The sequence below is a fragment of the Lathamus discolor genome, chromosome 2 (assembly GCF_037157495.1).
Source record: "Lathamus discolor isolate bLatDis1 chromosome 2, bLatDis1.hap1, whole genome shotgun sequence".
Classification (NCBI taxonomy): Eukaryota; Metazoa; Chordata; class Aves; order Psittaciformes; family Psittacidae; genus Lathamus; species Lathamus discolor.
This window is the reverse complement of record NC_088885.1, coordinates 50,221,488-50,241,968: the sequence shown is the minus strand read 5'-3', so window position 1 is coordinate 50,241,968 and position 20,481 is coordinate 50,221,488. Positions and strand designations below refer to the sequence as shown.

Here is a 20,481-nt window from a genome sequence, read left to right as displayed (position 1 = left end):
GTAAGTAAAGGATGAAATATTAGAAGTTCTAATTAAAGCACAGCATTGACAGCTCAGCTGTCTTCACAGTGTATTCCCATACCAGTCCATCTGATGTAGCTTAGTCCAACTTAATTAAAGGGGTGTCACAGCTGTATGGCAATCCTCAACTTGGAGGTGAAAAATCCCTTTCCTTACTGGCCATATCTCAAACAAAACATAGCACCAAAAGTATATGTGCCAACTGAAATATACAAGGTGAAATCCAAGTAAAACTGTAGCACGGATAAATGCAACCCTAGACTATGGGTTTGTCTAAGTGGCATGGGAAAAAACACCCATTTTTTACAGAAAAAGATAGGAGAAAAATATATGTAGTTTAGAATCCAATGAAAATTTACATCTTAAGTTATTAGTAACAACTGCAGAGCACTGTGATAATCTTATTTGAAGTGTTTTTGAAATCTAACCTCCTGAATACAGAAATTTCTAGTTTGACATACTTCAAAGTCAAATGGCATAATCCATGGTCAGTGAAAAGAAGACTGTAAAATCCCATGTTGGTTCTTTTAGACAAGCTGCTAACATTATAGAGAAGCAGAGAGAAACAGGGAGCAGGAAAATTTTAAAAAGAAAATGATTTTCAGCATTGATTAAAGTGGGTTTATACACAATTCTGACAGTAATAGCCAAAAAAAAAAAAAAACCAAACAATAAATGACATGTGCAGAACTAAGAAAGAATACTCCAGTTACCACACAGATGGTTTACACTGAATAGGTTTAGAAGAGAAGTCCCTATTACAATCAGGAACAAATTATTGTAATAGGTCAGATACTGTTCAATTATCTCATGTCACTTACAGAACATCTTTAAGAAGTACTCTGAATTGCTAAAAAAACTCAAAGAAAAAAAAAATAATCTTATTCTCCATCTGCACAGGATTTTCCTCTCCATCACCACCTTTCAAATAACCTATCTCAATAATTCACACATTATCAAAAAACCCCACTCACTAACCTTTCTGAAGACAGAATTGTTAGGGCAACATCTTGTATGTTTTAGGTATGTAAGTAACTGACATTTTCTGCATGAAAGTTCACAGAAGGGCATATGAAATTACATCATGCAGAAGCACTGTGCAATAGTCTGTGGACCACACATTTTCTTTAAAAAAAAAAAAAAAAAAAAAAAAAGAATCAAAACCAAAAAAACCCCAAGGACTAGATACATACAACCCAAGGTACAGATAAATGCTGTTCAATGTATCCACTAAGGGGTAGATTGACTTGAATACTTCGCCCAAGTGCAGAAAGAATGAAATTAAGTAATGAAAAAATACCTCCTTTCTTGAGGATACATTATCTAAATCTTGAAGGCATATAGAGATAACAAAAAATACCTTAGGAATGCATAAAGAAGGAATCTTCCTCAATTTAATTTGCCTTTTTTCTGTTTGATGCATTTTCAGATATTAACTTGTCTGCTGCCACCTGCGCTTGGTTGGACCACGGTTCCACCACAGTACTTAATTTACTGTGCTGATTTGAGATAGTGGCAACATGCTCTCTGAAATTAGAAAATAAAACCACAACAAACACTGGAACCCGGCCCTCCCTCACCAGTGGTGGGATGAAAGAAAAGTTTCCAAATGCTACCAAAAATGAAATGAACATACTTTAACTCACCGTGTGGAGTGAAAGAAGTCTAGCTTCTACCAGAAGCATTCTAAATACTTTGCAACCCACACATGCTTGCCTCATGCAAACTCACTGCATAGAAAATACACATACTCACATGTGAACCCTTAACTAAACAAGAGCACAGGTGGCACTCCCTGACTGCTAGATTAAAGTGTGAGCTGTAAATTTGTCACCGCAATTTACCCTTACTTTGAGAGAAACCCAGCTAACATTGAAACTCGAGGGCCCAGGGGGTGTCATGGAGTAAATTACAGTGCAAAAATCCCTGGGATGGAGCTGAGGAGCAGTACATCTGTGTCCTTAGAGTATCACAGCTGAAGTAGCCATTCCCACGCTAACAAAGCCTTCGTTCTTTCAGCTGCTCTTCCCATACAGTGCTGCACTGCCAGGAGGATATCTTAGCAGGCTTCCAGCTATGTTCAAGGTAGCTGAAAGGGGAGAACGTGGCTTTACAAGCCTCTGTGTAACATAATGTTTCACACTCTGCATCAAATTCAGTTTTAGGTTCATCTGAAAACAGTAGGTAAAGCCAATGAAAGAATCAAAGTGAAGCAAAAGCCTTTTCTACCAGCTGATAATGACATTTTCACGTACTACGGAAAATGGTATCATACCATGCAAGAAATCACTGCATAAAAAACCCAAAGAACTTGGAAGACTAATGCAGAATCCAGAAAATGGTAAAAAGACCAAACCACTGCCTCCTGCAGCAATGGGATAGCATGATACCATGGTCTTTTCACAGATTCATAGGTTTAAGGCAACAAGCACTGTCACAGTCATCTCATCTGACCTACCATTTCACTAATAATTTTCTGTAACTATCTCCTATTTTCTTTCTGAGAATTACAACAGCTTTGAAACCATTTAAGAACTACATCAGAGAAGTAAAGATGGCAAAGATTGTTAATTAACACCCTGTAGTTTGCAATGTCAAAAGCTTGATCAAGCAAAAGAGGTCCTCAAAGTCTCCTTTGATCAAAACTAGTGATCAATTTGCTTCTTAATTCTGGTTGTGAAACTGCAGCATAACAGGATTGTCTGGAGTCTGACTGTATATCATCCAGTAATCTACTGCTGTAATTTCAGCTGACAGAGATTTGATCGTGAGCAGCATATTCTGTCACTCTTAAACAAAATAACTCTCCAAAACAAAAGAAAAAAGAGAGAGGATAAATACATCTGCTTCTTTCATGTATTTAAGAAATTCACTTTTAAGTCTCAATGTTCCCAGTTATTCTTGATCTCTTTTGGAATGATCTTAGCTGCATGCCTTCCCTTCAACCTTCTCCAACAGATTCTTTACATTAATAATTTTTATCAGTAGTTGCCGTTTGTCGTACTGCCAAGGAACTTACTGGCTTTAGTCTTCATAACTGCTTGTTGTTACCTTTGTTTCTGACAAATCTCTATGCTGTGAGTTTAAACAAAGTTTCTTTTGGTGTAAAAGGAGTACTGGATCATCTTTCCTCAGCATTCATCATTAGCTCATCATAAACAAAAAATATTGATTTCACACATCAGATTACATGATAACCTAACCTGTCCCCACATGTAAAGGATGAAATATATGTAGAAAAAAATGACAGGTAGATGAACATCAATAACCTGACCAGTGCCAAAGGGCTCCCATGGGTCCCATGGTGCCTACTGGCAATACCTGCTTCACCCGGCTATTGCCTACATAGGAGGATATAGACTTGAGGCAGCTTTATCAAGCTACTGTGTTCAGAAGCTCCTTAACATTACCAACAGGAACCAAAAAGTGACAGTCAACCTCCAGTGGAAGGCAGAAATCGTGCAGCCTGGTGATCAGTGCCGGTAGATATACCAGGGTATTTCAGCTTCCCTTGTCTGAGAACAGTTTGCTCGTATGTCAATAAGTCTGTTACTTAAGGTTTCAGTGAATGATGTTTAAACACATTTTCTGTAGGCATATGCTGGTATATTGAGCTAACTCATTATCTAAAAATGATTTACACAGAAACATGAAGATCTTCATCTGCCAAAAGTCGAGCACATTAGCACCAATTCAATATATTTATAACTCTAACATATGAATTTAGAGAGCATTTTTACCCAAAGAGATGCAAGTGAATAGAGATCTGCAGGATCCATGTCTACAACACTGCTTTACAACCCCACTGAAAACAACCAACCATTTGCTGGACAAGTGCTTGAGGTAAGGTGAGGATATTCCCCCTCATAAAAAATATTTATTTTTGCACTGTCCTGAAATGTTTACACCAGCACACTCACACAGAGATTAGATAACTTTCAGGTTTTGTGAAATCTATCATTTGATGAGTTTGATCTAAAAATAAATATGGAATAGACTTTAAAGTTTGTACCAGCTCCATCATCTTTTATTTACTGAGCCCAGTGTACTGAATACAGCGAGTAAATGTTTGGAAGACAAACAGCAAGCTTCAAGGAGAAATAACAGAAACAAAACCTCCCAACTCACAGTATTTGTCAAAAAGGAGTCAATTTTGAAGGGGTTGTGAGGGATCTGAAAGAGAAGTAAATCTTATTGTCCAGTCAGTATTTGAGATTTTAAAACTATCAATCTATGTTTCATCTGGGAATTACTAGAAATTAATTAACTCCGGACTCGACACACATCATTTATAATGTCATCTCTACAGTGCTTCTATCTTCAGATCATTGTAAAAATAATTAATTACTCTTTACAAGATTGCTGTGTGATAAAAGAAATTATGATTTCTGTGTTAGACATTGAAATTCTGTCAGTACATTGTAGATAAACCGATAGTTTGTAGCTAAACGCCGGTGTTGGATCTCAGGCTTGAAGAGCACAATACTAGCACTAGAATCTTCACCTGACCTATTATTAACTCAAAAATATAAGCACAGGTCATATTTGATCACCAGACTGTATATTTATGCCCCAAACAACTTGACTGGAATTTTACTAGGCTTTGTAGCCATGATTCGGTTAGATCTTCGAATGCATGGTACCAGTCCTCCCAATAAAAATTGCTATCTACACCAGATTCATAAAAGGATGGCCAACAGGATAAAATTTACAATGTCTTATTTATATATTTAAATTAGAATAGATGTATAACGACTAGGAAATTCCTTATTTTTATCCACTGATCTTAAATTGAGTTTAGGCTGACTTGCACCAATGCATACATCCATATTTGGACAAATGAATTCTATTCTAGCCCTTATGATATTTTGTTTGTTTGTTGGGTTTTATAGTTGTTTTGGTTTGGTTTTGTTTCTTAAGAGATGTTTAATGTTTCTTTCTTACTGAAAAGAGCCATGGACGGGAGAATGATCCAAAAGATTAAGTATTTTTTCCAGGATTTCAGGCTTAAGTCTACACTCTATAGAAAAATTATTCCACACCCTCAGAAAATCTATCTAATCTGTCTGTGATGTAGGGATATTAGTTATTCTCGACTATGTAATGCACCAGGTAAATAAGTATATCAATGCTTGTGAGATGTTCAGATATTACTCTAATGACTGTGGCATAGATATGCCTATAGACGGGCAATTCTGTAGCTTCAGGGAGACACTCCTTGATCAATTAGTCCTGATATTTTAATGAATGTGTTTATGCACAGGGTGTATTAAATTTTTCCTGCACATAATCCCACAGATATGAAATATTAAATTTCATATTTATATAGGCAGAGCTTAAATGTATACATTGCAGACAGGTTTTTCACTTTTCAGCAGTTAGCCATCAAATTAATTTATGATGATCTTCATTCCATACATTCATTTTAATCAGTGTTAGATAAATAAGGGTCCTGCTTTTTTGAATTAAAGCGACAGATTAATATAAGCAATGACTGTGTAATTTCTTACTTGCTAATGACAGTAACTATTATTTGCAGATAAGAGTACATCTTTGAGCACTTGTGCACTCAGATTTTCTAAAATAAATAATAATCCTTTCTAATAAATATCATACATCCTAGTTCTTTCAGGAGTTCAATTACAACACATCAAACTAATTTTTAACCCAGCAAAAACATGAGTACTCTTCCCTGAATCTGAAAGGGGACAACAGGTGGAAGGTTCCCTCTTGTACAAAGGACTAAAACAAAAGTTTTACGAAATGCCCTGTCAAACCTTTGTACCCTTCTATATTCCAGCAAACTGACTGCCACAACAGTTTTTACTTTCTCCCCTTTCAGCAGTACTGTACTGTTGATCTAACAACCAGCCATACGTCTCTGTCACTAACCAGTCACTTTATCTGTTTCTTTTTCCCCTTAATGGTTTTCCAAAGACCTTTGTTAGCAATTTCTTTCATATAAATATTCTTTTTTTTTTTCCTAAAGAATACCTAAGACTTGGGGATTTCTGCAATCACAACCTTTATACATAAAGTCTACCTTGAAAATGAATGTAAGTAATTAAAACCCAAAGAAACTAAAAATGGCTTAAACTCCCTGAGAACTCTCAGATAATTTTCTCTCTTTCTCTTTACTACATACTATGGCCTGAATGGCACACCAGCCCAGGGAAGACCTTAGTAACAGACAGGACCCAGGTCTGAAGACTTCGGAAGACAAATCAAGGGGAGGCAGTAACAACAGTCACACAAATTTTCTAGCTATAAAACCTAAACCATAAAACAGAGACCCCTGCAACAAGAAATGCAGCAGTAACACAAGCGTAGCAGGCAACTTCCTTATTCCTATAGCCTCTTCAGAAGGTTTCCCAGAGGAGCCAGTGAAGCACACAGCCCCAGAACGGAGCTGGGAGACAAGAGAGAGGAAGTGAGTGTCCAGCCATGTGGTGTGGTAGATGCGATTCCTGTGTGCTATAGCCATGATTTCTGAAATGAGCCCTGAAATGAACACTGAAATGCAGGGCTGTTACCAAAACAGTGCACTTTTGCCAGCCTCATGCACTTAAAAAATCACAAATCAGGCTACCAGAAGGCAAGAGAATAATATGTAAAACTGATACCTAATTCAGGAACACAAAACCAAGCAATTCCAGCTATTTTTTTTTATCATTTATTTTCTTCTGCTTTGAGTACATTTGGATCACATTTCAAAACTTTTTCTGTCATGACTAAAAAATTATTTTCTTGCACTTATTCAACTGCAGCCACTGGGATTTTTTTAGAAAACCATTCAGATCATTCCTCACTGTCTTAGCTAAGGGCTGCTGAAAAGCAGACAACACGAACATTTGTTTCCCTACTGACCACTTTTGCTGCCTCTTTTTTGCTCTGTTGTAACAGCCACTGTGGGCACAGATATTTTTTCCTTTTTCCACCTCCTTTATTTGAAGATTTCCTCGAGGTTTCCCACATGCCCCTGCTATGCTAATGGTCACACAGAGCTCACCAGCAGGGCTTGCCATCAGCAACAAAGCAAGCAAGCTCTCCTTCTACAGCTTACTGGCTTTAGTAATCTCAGCTATGTACTGTCCCTTCAAACCCAGCAAAACTCTGCCTCTCGGTTTCTGTAGGAATGTCAACAGTGCAGTGTTCTTTTTACAGGGGTTTGATTTTGTTGGGTTTGATTTTTGGTTGGGTTTTTGTGTGTTGTTTTTGTTTGTTTGTTTGTTTGTTTAATTGTTAGGGTTTTTTACCTACAGATTGTTCTAACTGGAGGGGAGAAGAGCTGGGGAATTCATGTGCGATTTGAAGCCTCTGCATTTCTTGCCTCACTAGATAAGATAAACCAAGCTATCTCATTATGCATATGTGCCTGGCTATATGTTATTTTCCATAGTAAGTTCAGGTTTGGCAGAAAGGAATCACAAAGACTGATAATGCAGCATTTTGTGAATGGTAAACCCCTCCTTCGTTGCGAGTGGGGGAGGGATGAAAGAAACCCCAAAACCCACTAGCTAATGCTTAAGTAACAAATGCCACCAAGTGCCCATTTTCTGAACAACTCTTTTCAGCTGAACTGAAGTGAAATGGTTCTTTGTAACTGTAATCCTCATGAAACAGACCCGCCAAATCTTCTGATTCACTGCTATTTATCCACTGGCAGAGTCATTATCAACTGGCTAAATTACAGTCTGCAGTAGATACTGCATAAATACTGAGAAAAAATTCTAACTGATGAACTTCAAGTGCTTGAAAAATCACTCAATAACTCCTGCAATAAATGGTAGACATGATAGGAATTTTGGTCCATCACATAAGTTCATTAGTGTTACTTCTGTCACTGCTCTATCAGTCCTTATGTGGACAGTTGTTAGAAGAAAGGAAACAGGAAAAGAGTTACCTAGTTTAGGTTTTGCCATGTCTTATTTTACAATTTCATCCATAACTGTGTGTGCTGTCTGCTTGGTAATCTTGAAGCTCTGTAGTTTTATTCTGATAATACATGCAGAAGATAGTAGAAAAACTAAAGATTAAAAGCCTGCAAACTGTTTAATTAAAAATATTTATGTTAAGATACTAAATAACCTTTCTGGATATAACAAGTATTTTTAAAGCCTCTTTGTCTTCTTTCTTCCTTTTTTTTTTAATGCTTGGGCAGAGTCCTTTGATGACAGTTTTGGAATAGATCAGAATCCACTCAGGAAGTCTGCCTAAAAGCACAAAATTTCTGCAAGATTCAGCTATACTTCATAGGAGGTAAGGTATCAAAGCAACCAGAGTAGTGTTACATCTCCTACCTCCTGACAGCAAGAATGAAGTGACAGAGGTAAATATATACTTGAAAGAAAATTACTTTTAAGAAGGGCAAAGGCCCAGAAGCTGCACTTATAAGTTTAAGTAGTGTAACGTAGTTCTGTCTTACCCTTATTTTTAATCAGGAAAGTGCAAGAAAGTTTAAAATATAAGACCTTGCTACAATTATTTAATATAGGTTCATAAATTATCCATATATAAAATGCAAAAATAAAATACCAAAATTTTGCTGAAGCATACAATTAAAGTGCGTGATAGCCATTTCTAATTTCAGGTGGTATGACCATATCAAATGCAGCTCTTGTGTTACTTTCTTTCCTACTTCTCAAATCGTGAAATTTTACAGCTTTTTTCTGCTTCCTGCATTAGGAAAATCCTGGTTTCTCTTTCATTTAAATGTTTTATTACATTTATGAATCAAGGTATAAATATGGTCTCCTTTCTTTTTAAAAAATATCAGTTTCATTTGTTTGCAGAGGATAGGGAAACATCTGCAGGATCATTTAAAATTTATGACTAATTACTAAAGAGAATTTTCTTTTAAATTTTAAATTCTAGGTAGCACATCTGACTCAAAGGCTGTTGTTTCAAAATGCTCCTCAGTAAATAGAAGTGTACAGTCTGCTCTTATACGTGCTTCATTCCCAGATTTTCTCCTCTTTATCCCACTCCCCCAGGCTTCAGAGTACCCATCTCCATGGCAACACTCGATAAGGTTGGTGGGTGGTGTTATCACAGCAGGCTTCCCCACAGAAGGTCTCAGCCATATGGATTATTTATGAACTTGCATGACAGCACCAGACCCACTGAAATACTTCTTGAGCAAGTTTTCTTGTCTCTGAAAGCCAGTGATTCAAAGCAGGGCATCCTTACTGCAGTCAGCACCCATTAGTAGAGAGTGGAGAAGAACCACGAAGTTGGTCACTCATCCATCCCCAAAGCCTCCTTGCCACTGCCTGCAAGTTTCTCTTACCCCAGATAAACACCTAATGACAAATACCATAAATTACGTGTACTATATATATGCCAGTCAGGAAAATTGGAAACTTGTGACTTCTGACAAGATTAACATTTCAGTTATACGATGACTAAATAGTTGATACAACTGATAGCATTGTTGGGAGTTGCTGTTGCAGATACACTGCAGTATATCTGTCTCTGAATTACTTCCTGGAAAAAAAACCCAAACCAGCAGTCTGGCTTTGACACTGTATTTTCTTTGCCTGATTTTTTCCTGATTTTTTTTTTTTTTCCAGCTAAGGTTGTTGCATTTACACTGTATTAACACAAATAGCACATACCAATTTCTGTAAGGGACTGCTATACTAACAGCCTATTTCTTTAAAATAGTAGAGTGCTCCAGATAAACACATTTTTTGAGCAAAAATTATACGGCCATAAGGGCCTGTCATATGCAACCCCTTCATCTAATAACTTTTATAAATTTGTCAAGCTCCATCTTAGAGCAAGACAGATTTTTCTCTAGGAAAGAAAAAAAAAGTGGTTCAGATCTCACATAGACATTTGTGTGGGTTTTTAACATAGCAAACACTGAAGATTTAATGGTTGTGATTTATCTTCCTAGCTATCCATATATTTAAAATGTATACATATGAATTTCAATTGGTGACAATATGCTTCCTTTACAATCAATAAGAAATATGAAATGCTGAGGCACAATTCATCAGATCCATTATGAAAATCTTCTCAAGTAGTATATTACTTGTACTCTAAGCACCAAAAACACCAGCAAAAATTCACAAGGTAGTTCAGCTAGCTTTTTGGAGAGGAACAGTTCAAATACCATAAGAAGGGCTTCAGATCAGCCAGTGAAGATATAAGTACCTCTATCCCACTTTTCCTCCTTCATCACATACAATCAATCTCTAATTAAGATAAAATGCTCCAGTTTAAAAGAGCTGTATCACTTACAATGCTGGAGCCAACTCAGCACATCTGGAGAGAACTTGGTTAGATCAGGTATGATAATCAATTGGAGGAGGCAGCAAGAAACAATATCCGGTCTTGGTACAGAAGGGAAAATCAAAAAATAAGGAGAATTCAGAGAAACGGGAAGTCAGAATCACAGAACATAGCACCCACATTAACAATACTACCTTGACAGAAGCTTTGTCATTTGTCTTCCTTGGATACAAACTGGTAGCTGCAGACTGGGAGAGAATACCAAGATATTTAAGATATTGCTGAAGAGAATTGGCCAAGTTCAGATCATTTTCCAGATTGTAATTTCTTTCATTATCTGCATTCTGTCCCAAAGTCCTGCACAGCAAAAGCAAGAAAAAGAAAGTTACCAGACTGTACAAGGTACAAACTGCCCAACCAAAAAGGCACTGCAGAACACTGAAGTTAGTTCCATACATAAGAAAAAAAGTCACTCAAAATCTTAGCAACCACAGGAGTATAGAATATTCAGTGTTTCAGCAAAAGCAGACAAAAATCTTGCACTATTAACAATTTATTGCAGGAATCAAAGTTAATGATCTAACAGTAAATCAAATAAAATGCCTACATCAAGACAAAGCCATATTCAGAAGAAAATGCTTGTAAAAAGAAAATATGCATGATCAAATTGTACCCCCAAAGAAAAATTAGATGATTCTAAGATTTTAAAAAATTGCTGGACAATGATGAGATTCAACATCAATTTGGCCCTGCACCAATTTACAGAATACAGTGAGACCACTGGAGGGGCAGAAATAACTAAGATAGTCAGCTCCAGCAAAAAGCTTAAAAAAGGAATAATGAGGTGGAACAACTCTGTCTTCTGATCTTCTCATGTGCCTGGGATTCACAGAATAGCAGGGTTTCCTGAGTGGTTTAAACAGATCTTGGTGACGCTTGCAAAGAAAAGCTAAAAATGTGATTAAACAACAGCAGTGTAGAGGTGTTTATATAGGTTTCACTGCACACAGTGCAATGAATCTGAATTATTACTGGCTCTCCTCATCTATCTCAACAACATGTCAATGATGATGATAATTTAAATGTCAACACTAGTAACTATTTCATTCCTTGTGCACTAAAGCAGAGAGAGGGTTCCCAAACTGCTTCTTTCCCCATGAATGACATATCATTTTGACTGGAATCACCTTTTTAGTGTCACCATTTCCTATTGATATGCCCATACACCTCTTCAGTGATGAACAGTTTCTGGTGGAAGAGATTTCCGGCTCAGGGAGACAAGACAGCATTTGACTTTCAACATCTCCATGCCACTGTAACTAAAATTTTATTCTACTAGCCCATGTCATGGTGCTTCTGTAGGGCCATAGCTTGAGGGAGTACCATTATGTCATTTTCCAAATCTTAGATTTAATTACATTACTTTATTCACAAAGAAACAGACTTCCTTCCATGCTCACAGTTGTATCAAATGCTTGTCCCGAATAATTTAATACCAATAAATGTAATTAATAATCTAATTTACTGTAGTGGGATTGCCCTGACCCAGGCACGGAACCTTGCACTTGGCCTTGCTGATCTCTGATCTTCATGAGGTTTACACAGGCCCACCTCTCCAGCCTGTCAGGTCCCTCTGCATGGCATCCCTTCCATCCAGTGTGTTGACTGCAGCACACGGCTTGATGTATCCCACTGTCCATGTAGCTGACAAAGAGACGTTAAACAGCTCGGGTCCCAGTACTGATCCCTGTGGAATGTCAAGCTATTTATTTCAGAGCTCTAAATTCTGCCTCGTGATGGAGGGTTGACACGCAGGTAACATTATCCACCTCTTTTTCAATTTAAAGCCAGACTAAAACTGTTCTGCAGTTTTAGAAAGAGCTGGGCAGTATGCTTTCTGCTTCAATAGAGATGAACTAATCCAAAGAGGCTCTCATCATAGAAGGCATCCCAGTTTCAAACGCTCATCTTTAATTCATCAATTAATTCCATCACCTATCTTCACATTTCTTCACTAACTTTGAAAAGAAAGGAAAAATGGAAATACCAGACCACATTCTGCCCCAAAGATTTCCAATGGGAACTGAATGCACAGATAAAAGACAGTATTTAAGTTAGCTTTTCAAGCCATTATTTACAGTATATAATCACTCATATTGGTGGTAGAAGCAAAATCAGGGGTCTAAGATTTGTCATGTCTCTTATGACGACAGTAATTGCACTCAAATTGTGTTTAAATTTCACATTAGATGGAATATTTTATGCTACAAAATTATAAACTATTAAAATGTAAAAGTCTAACAAAGCATTAAATTTCTTTTGATGACAACCTTAATAAAATCCTATGAATACATCTGAAAGATTTGAAAAAGATTTTGTAGTTCATCAATATATCACTGTTGCTCCCCCTTTTAACACAGAAAGTAAAATATGTTAAATGAGCTATTATTGCAAGTGAATTAAAATATTGCTTTTAAATTTCACAAAGTGATATTGGAAAATGGATGAAAGACAAATACATAAAAGCTAAGTAGGAGAAATGACTGTCAGCTGAATTCTTGTTGTGCACTTATTTGGAAGTGTTTTTAGTTTTAACTTATTCTGAAAAAGGACTTTGCATATACAATGAACTTTAGGGTATAAAGACAATAGCCTATGTAATTATTTATCCACAGAAATAAATATGTATTTCCTACAAGAAACAGTTCTTTAGAAGCTTTTTTACGGAAATGTCTAAATCACTGCATCTCAGGTATTTCTAGAATGTTCTCGATTAATAGATACCACAATTTTAGGGGAAAAAAAAAACCCTCCCTTTTAAATGCTCTAAGAATCTTATTACTGAATTAATTATTGGTTTATTACAGAAATAATGCTATAACCTATTTCATACATTGAAGTTTTCTATAAATGTTTGCGGTTTTGCCTAATTGCCCCAGTGAACACAACTGACATTTATTCCCTGTGTACAGAAACGATTTTTTTCCTTTATCTTGGATACTCTTTCAAGACTGGGGTCTTTTTTGAAATTTAATAGGGGCGCAGAAACTACCATGTACACTCCAGTTAGCCACCAAAGACAGAACTTTCATCTTGAAATCAAGCTCCCAGTTTCAGCATTTTTTTAAGATGAAATCCATGTCTTCTGTTTCATCAGATTTCATATGCACTAATTTAGCTTAAGTCAATTTACCTTTCAAGTGTCTGAGTCTATTTTCTTGCTCTCACTAGCTCTGTAGGGATTAATGACTCATTAGTGTGACTTCATATTGTCTTATTACACACGTGACCCTTAATAAAAGGCCTTCCTGCCACAGTGTTTCTTTGATAATTAGATACCTACACTAAGTTGCTTTTTTTAATTATTTCATTATTTTATGATAAGATTTTTAGCAAGCTCATTGAGCACACTAAGAATAGCTTGATCAGAATCTACAGGATGCCAGAGAAAAACTTCCTACTGTTCTCTGACCTACAGAATATATTACAAATGGACAACCAGAAAAATCAATTACTGCTTTAAACTGTTGGCACATAAGATAATGCTTTCAGAAGCACAGCTTGGTAAATTCAGAAAATCTATCCACAAGAGAAACTGCTATAAGTGGAACATATTTGAAATTCTGATGTCCCTAAAGTGTCAATACGCAAAATAGGTTTGGGATATATTTTTTTTTTTTTTAAATATATAGTTCTAGATAAAAATGCAAAGCAGCTCAAACCTGATCACAACAGGAACTCCTAAAACTGATCATCTGTTCTCAGTCTAAAACCTAAATTATTTCTTATATCTTCTTATACATTATATTTTTATGTAACTATGAATCTGGAACAGTGCAGAATACAGCCTTGATCTCATGGAAATCTGGCCTATTTTATCTTACTCTCATGAATAAAATTTTAGATATGTTCATTAGAAAAAAAAATTTAAAAAATCAGCCCTAAAAGATATTCAAAATAATTTCTGATACCATGCACAGAGAGTAATCCATACAGATGCATTTTGTGTATCTAAGCAGTGAAAACATGTTTATGGATTCAACCACACGTTGTTATCACCTTTATGATAATCTATAGACCAGCATCTTCTTTAGAAGTTAAGTTTCTACCTTACTGCACTCCTGAAACATACTGCACTGTGATTTTAAGGGATGCTTTTGAACCAGCAAATATGTGAAATACAGGGTCAAATTCTGTGAATTAAATCAAAACAACCTAAGGCAAGCAGCTGAAGCCACTGGGCACTATTAATTACACAGCTTTTTTATCTCCATGAAAAGACAATTTAGAAAAGAAATGGTTCTGCAGTATATATGCAAACCATATACTGTGGTATAATATGAAGATCTAAAGTCGAATATTCAATATCTTGCCCATCAAGGCTAGAAAATCAGTCTTTGTCCCACTATGAAGAAAGTTTTCTAACAAAAAGCATTTTCTTTCACTTTCACTAATTTTGAGATTTCATTTCTTAAAATAATTTACCGGTTTTAACATTCCTAAAATTTTATGCATTTTAAAATTTCCTTCTGGGGTTTGTGTGGTTGGGTTGCACTTAAAAGCCTGTAGGATAGAACAAACCATGTAAACAGTATAATCATGTGTCTATATATGAAGATGACATAATTGCAGGTTCTACCTTGATATCACTCTACAGAATTACAGATGGTCTGTCTTTTGCCACCAATAACCTCTAAGTCACCCCACCATATCTTTCAAGACTAAGAGGAAAATGGCTTCTATAATACCAAGAATATACAGAAATGTCTCTACGTTTCTTCTCTCATGGGAACTTGCATGAATTTCTCCTTTCCAGACAAATTTTGCAACTAAAGCTGAGAATATATGGACTTCAAATCAATTACAGCTATGTTTTGGAAGAATATGAGTTTGAATCTGTAATTAGTTGCTCAGAATGTCATTCAACATTTTTTGTTGTCTTGTTCCAGCATAAAATCTCTTGTGGATAAGCTACCATAGAAGTTTGCCTTTTTTAGCCAGTCATATGAAGAGGTGGCTGACCTGACAACTAGACACTGCATAAACTCAATAAAAGACCTGATGTTTTGAATTCTGGCACCTAAATTAACACTGGAAGGCACATTTTCTTAATGAGGGATTTCAATCATTCTGTCTACTGTTTTCCTACTGGTGTTTTCAGTGCTGTTGTATGACTGGCTTCCCTTTATGATATGGATAGTGAGTTTGGTGATGTGTTTAATTCGGCTTCAGTGCCAATCTATTTCTCATCATCTTCAAACCCTTCCAAAAGTCACTCAGGCAAAAAATACTATAGAAGACTTACCTTCCTGTGTCAGATCCTTCAGATGCAAATATATCAGGGTGTCTGTTGTGGATTTTGTGAATGGTTGAGAGTTCCTGTCCAATAACATGCTGAGTATAGTCATCTTGCCAGGTAAAACCTGATAAATAATAAAACAAACAAACAAACAAAAATAAGCAAACCCACTATTTAATAACTTGAAATGTTGGCAAAAAATGCGTGCTATATGAACAATATATTAAAAATGAAAAGAAAAATGAAGATTTGTGCAATTGGAACCCAAGAGTGAACTACAGATTCTTCTCTTCTGTTCAAAATCTCATTAATCAAACTTTCCTTACAAGGGAACGAAGACTGTAGATTATGTTAGGAGATTTTGAAACTTTACTTTTAGCAGAATTTTAGGTAGTTACAAGCAAGATTTAATAGATTTAAAAAAAAAAAAAAAAAAAAAGGGGTTACTTTGGACAGCTATGGAAGAGTCATCTCACTAGGTGGTATCTGTTGAAATGTTACTTCACTGCTGCTCCATTCACAGCACACTGTCCCTTCCCTGTTTTCTCGATGAAACTATACTTTTAGAACATTAAAGAGCTGGTACTGCAGTGGAAAAAAGTATTTTCAGTCTTAGTGTAATACATGTGGAGGTCAATTTACATTATCTTTATACTTTAATGTTGTGACAAAGAACTTTACAACAAGGGGGAAGTGCAACTATGAAGGCAAATTCCAGTGATTACTCATTAATTACATGCACTGCCAATCTCACGGTAATTATACTTGAAATAATGATATAACTCCAAACATAGTTGTTACTCGATTTGTAGATTTTAGATGTTACACTAATGATGTATCTCATAGAACTTGCCCATGCAATAATTATCTGTAATTATCTAATAACTAAATATCATGTAATTGAGGAGAATTTCTGGTTTTATGCCACGCACAATAAAACATCACAAAACCCTCAAATGAATATTGACAAAAGCTTCAGACATGGTTAACCTGCTAATATTTTCCTGTAAGAAACCATCTAAAGAAAAACCCTCTCTAGCACCACATGGAAGGTAACATATTCACTGTGATTGTGGTGAGGCACACAATTAAAGAAGTCCAGTCTAGGAAGTATTCAAACTGTTCTGCTGTCTGGGATTGAGACAAGTTTTAGGAAATAAAGCCCCCATTTGGGTTTAGGTGGACTGCATCCCAAATGTCCTTTTTTTTTTTCCCCCATTAATAAAAATAATAATAATAAACAATATAGGACTCATGTCAGCATGCAAGAAGGCTTTAACAAAAAATCTCTCTGATACCTCCCCAACACTCTGCTTTTGCTCCTTCTTTCTTCTTTTCTTATATAAAAGGTTACTTAAGTTTATTGAGGAAACACTACCTGAAGTCAGGTTAGATGCTAATGGCTACAGTAAATGACTCCAGCCTCTTGGGAGGGGGAAGAATCTCTATCTCTGTCTAATCTGGTTTTAGTTCTGATTCATCCTTTTCAAATGCAAATCTCACCTTTTCAAATGTGCCATGTAAGTAGATGGATTCAAATAATTTCACAAATCTCAATCTAAGGCTGCTCAGAGCATGTTCGTATGTGAATACACAAAAATGAGTCACCATGCAGCTACTATTATTTTGGTGTAGTGTTATTACAGTGATTTTTACATGAAAGTTTTCATATATATATATATATGTATGTTTGAGTTTACTTCTCTGTTGCCTACCATTACATTTCTGTTTGTTTTATAAATTCATGCAGAAGAAAAAACTACGATAATATTCCAGTTTATATGAATGTGCTACAAAAAAAAAAAAAAAAAAGTTCATATAAAGCACATATATATTTGTCATTAGCAGAGTCATAAAACTATTAATTTATCAACTCTGTGCCCAAAATCACTAGTTTCACTTTGTAATTCTAAGCCAATACTAGCTCTATAAAAGGCTAAATAATGCAAAATAAATAACAAACTTTGAAGAAAAACACACAGAACAATTCTGTGTGGCATTAAAGGAGAGTAAATAGGTGAAAGAAAAACAGAATCCTTTTTATAGGTCTTAAGAAACTAGAGTTAAGGGAACATGCTTTCTCAACTGTATCTCTTAGCACTTCTACCTCACATAAGAGTTAGAACAGGACATGGATGAAAAATGCAAATTTTAACTAATTCAAAAACCCCCTTGTCAATAAGTTAATATTGCTGTTTCTTATGCAACTATCTCAGGAACTGCAACGTGTCTAAAGCTAACCTTATGCCAATCATTTTCCAGCATTGTTTCAGTTTCAAAAAATCTCTCCCACACACTGAGCTCAATAAAGCAGCACATTCAAGAACCATAATGCCACGCTGACAGCTGCAATCAAAATTAAAGTTGAGAAGGAGCATATGACGCCTTATGGCGACTTCCCGTTCCCTTTGTCCCTGCCATCACACCTAGCACCAGCTCCTGCCTCACCACCCAATTATTACGATTTGTCTCCACTTGCTGAGCAGAATAACAGCAGTGCTCTTGTACACACATTACTTCCATGTCACTAACAGGGAACGGTACAGGGGGATGCCCAAACACTGATTAACAATCCCCCCTGCTGCAGGTCTGCCCAGGACCTGCATTTCCCAACCATTAATTCCCACAGATGCACAATGTCAAGGAGAGACAGAATGAGTCCTGTAGACACTGGAGTGACGCAAATACTATGACAACAGCAGCAGCAGATAGAAAATTGCTCTCAGTTAAATAACACTGATAGTTGTGATATGCCATGAAAAATAGCCTTTGGTATAAAATTTCTCCACAAAAAGTAGCACTTTTCACTGGTGTCAGAGCCCAAGGTTTAATTCGGTTTTTTTGTTGTTTTGTTGGGTTTTTTTTATTATTATTTTAATTGAAGTTCCATAACCTAAATGTATTTGAAAAGGGAATGCTGGTGTAGAGACAGTGAAGGGAAGACATTAATCACAGCCATAATCATAGCATGGTTAGGCTTGGAAGGGACCTTACAGACCATCTAGTTCCACCCCCGCCCCCCCCCCCAGGTTTGCACATCAAAATCAATGGAGATGCTCCAGATATGATGTGGTCATTCCCTGTTATCATCAAGTATTTCCCCAGATCTTTAATTTTCACAGCACAATTTATTATTAAGAGTTCCACATCACAATTAATAATTAAAAATTAACCAGTCCAGGTTGGATGGGGCTTTGAGCAACCTGGTCTAGTGGAAGGTGTCCCTGCCCATAGCACGGAGGGTTGGAAGCAGATGATCTGTAAGGTCTCTTCCAACCCAAATAATTCAGTAATTAATTATTATTACCCATAGCTGCAAAAATAATAATGAAACTATTGTTTACATTGCCATTATGCTCAACACTTAGCTACAACACTAAATAGTGAAGAAAACCATTTTCACAGATTCATACTGGCGAGGATATTATCTTCAGTCTCCAAAATTGAAGTCAAACTTGTTTCCACATTTATCACACAATTTCACTTTTAACTTGCTTAACTGGCTTTGTTGCTATACCAATTACTGAAAAATAAGAAAAATTCAAATACATATTTCCTTCTGTCAGCTATTCGATTTTTCTAATTCTTTGGCATTCTTTCCTGTGGTTTTGACTCTGGCTTTCATCTTAGAGAAACTTGATGCCTCTCCAAAAATACCTGACCACATCTTTAATGCATGTAAATTACGTGAGAAGCTGTTGAAAACATTAATCTGCTCCTTCTCTGTCTCAACTTAGTCTAGTTCAGAATTATTCATACAAATAATTTTCACCCCCTCTGAAGGCCCAAGCATGAAAAACAACAGCTTTTTACCTTTGCTAAGTAATTCTTGTGTGAATCAGTAGAACCCAATTTAAGTACCTCAAAGAAACAACAGTTCTCACTGCCCAAAGCTATGGCCATGCAAATCTTCTTGCTCATACTTCCAACCCCTTTTCCCAGCTAGCCTGGCTGAGGCAACATGGGGCTCTGCAGGCAAGCCCAGTAAAAGCTGCATCTGACTGGATAACACTGGGAGACTTTTCCAGCTCTTGTGCTAATTGAAGTCCAAAATGCCTAGTTCTACTTCAATATATTAGCCACAAAATCATTTTTACATATCAAGCTCATTCGAAACAAAAGGACATTATTTTATATTGGAAGAAACCTATACTAAAACTTGATCCTTGTTTGTCAGGAAAATCCCTACATAAAGACCAAAAAACTTCAGAATTATTCAGTCTTGAAACCAAAATGTTACTATTTTTGAGACGTGACATTATCTTTCACACAGTTTTTGGTAAAGTTATCCATTTTGTCCCTACACAGTGCTTTTCTCTGAGCTTCCTTCAACTACTACTTCATTGCAGCCAGGAAACTCTTAGTTGTAGAGCTCAGAGACTTTCATCCCCCATGCCATGTGTTGCAAATTGTTAATGACTACTTTAGCTGTCAGAACATCTGCAGAATGGGGAATGATTGGCTTTCTTCCCTATTTTCACAGCAGACAGGTCAATGTATGCCTTTCTGCAGGATGCTTTTCTGCATTCTCTAGAGGAGCTGCACTTGCTCTCATCCGAGACCTCCGTTTTAACAGCTCAAGGACATGCCCAATAATGTTCATGCATTTCAGTACTGGCTAAGTCAAAATTGCAGCTTTAATGCTGAGTTTGCTATGTGCATAACAAAATTCTTTCAATTGATGTATTTCCTACCTAAGAATGCAGACAAAAGGTAAAATCCTGATGTTTCATCTTAGAAGAAAAAAATAAACAAACCAACCTTGATCTTCTGAAAGCAATTTTGCAGTACAACTTGTGATGGCAAAAACTGTAATGGAGAAGTTAAACCCACTGATACAACCTTTTAATGTCGCTGTATCTTTGACCTGGAATATTCATTTGTTCTGAAAATTATGACTAAAGGCAGTTTCTACAAAATCA

At 36.2% G+C, this 20,481-nt stretch overlaps 1 protein-coding gene across 10 annotated transcripts in view; it reads right to left on the bottom strand.

Moving 5' to 3' along the window:
• Nucleotides 1–20,481, bottom strand: part of PTPRN2 (protein tyrosine phosphatase receptor type N2) — a 667,916-nt gene that overhangs the window by 424,572 nt on the left and 222,863 nt on the right. For all 10 annotated transcript variants that reach the window (XR_010609958.1, XM_065666790.1, XM_065666798.1 and 7 more), the window contains 2 exons: nucleotides 15,566–15,683; nucleotides 10,455–10,617 (listed from right to left, as the gene is read on the bottom strand). Coding sequence is in view for 9 of the 10 variants with exons in the window: in XM_065666790.1 (XP_065522862.1) it covers nucleotides 10,455–10,617; nucleotides 15,566–15,683 (281 nt within the window). In the remaining variant the exon portion in view is untranslated. The remainder of the gene's footprint in view (nucleotides 1–10,454; nucleotides 10,618–15,565; nucleotides 15,684–20,481) is intronic.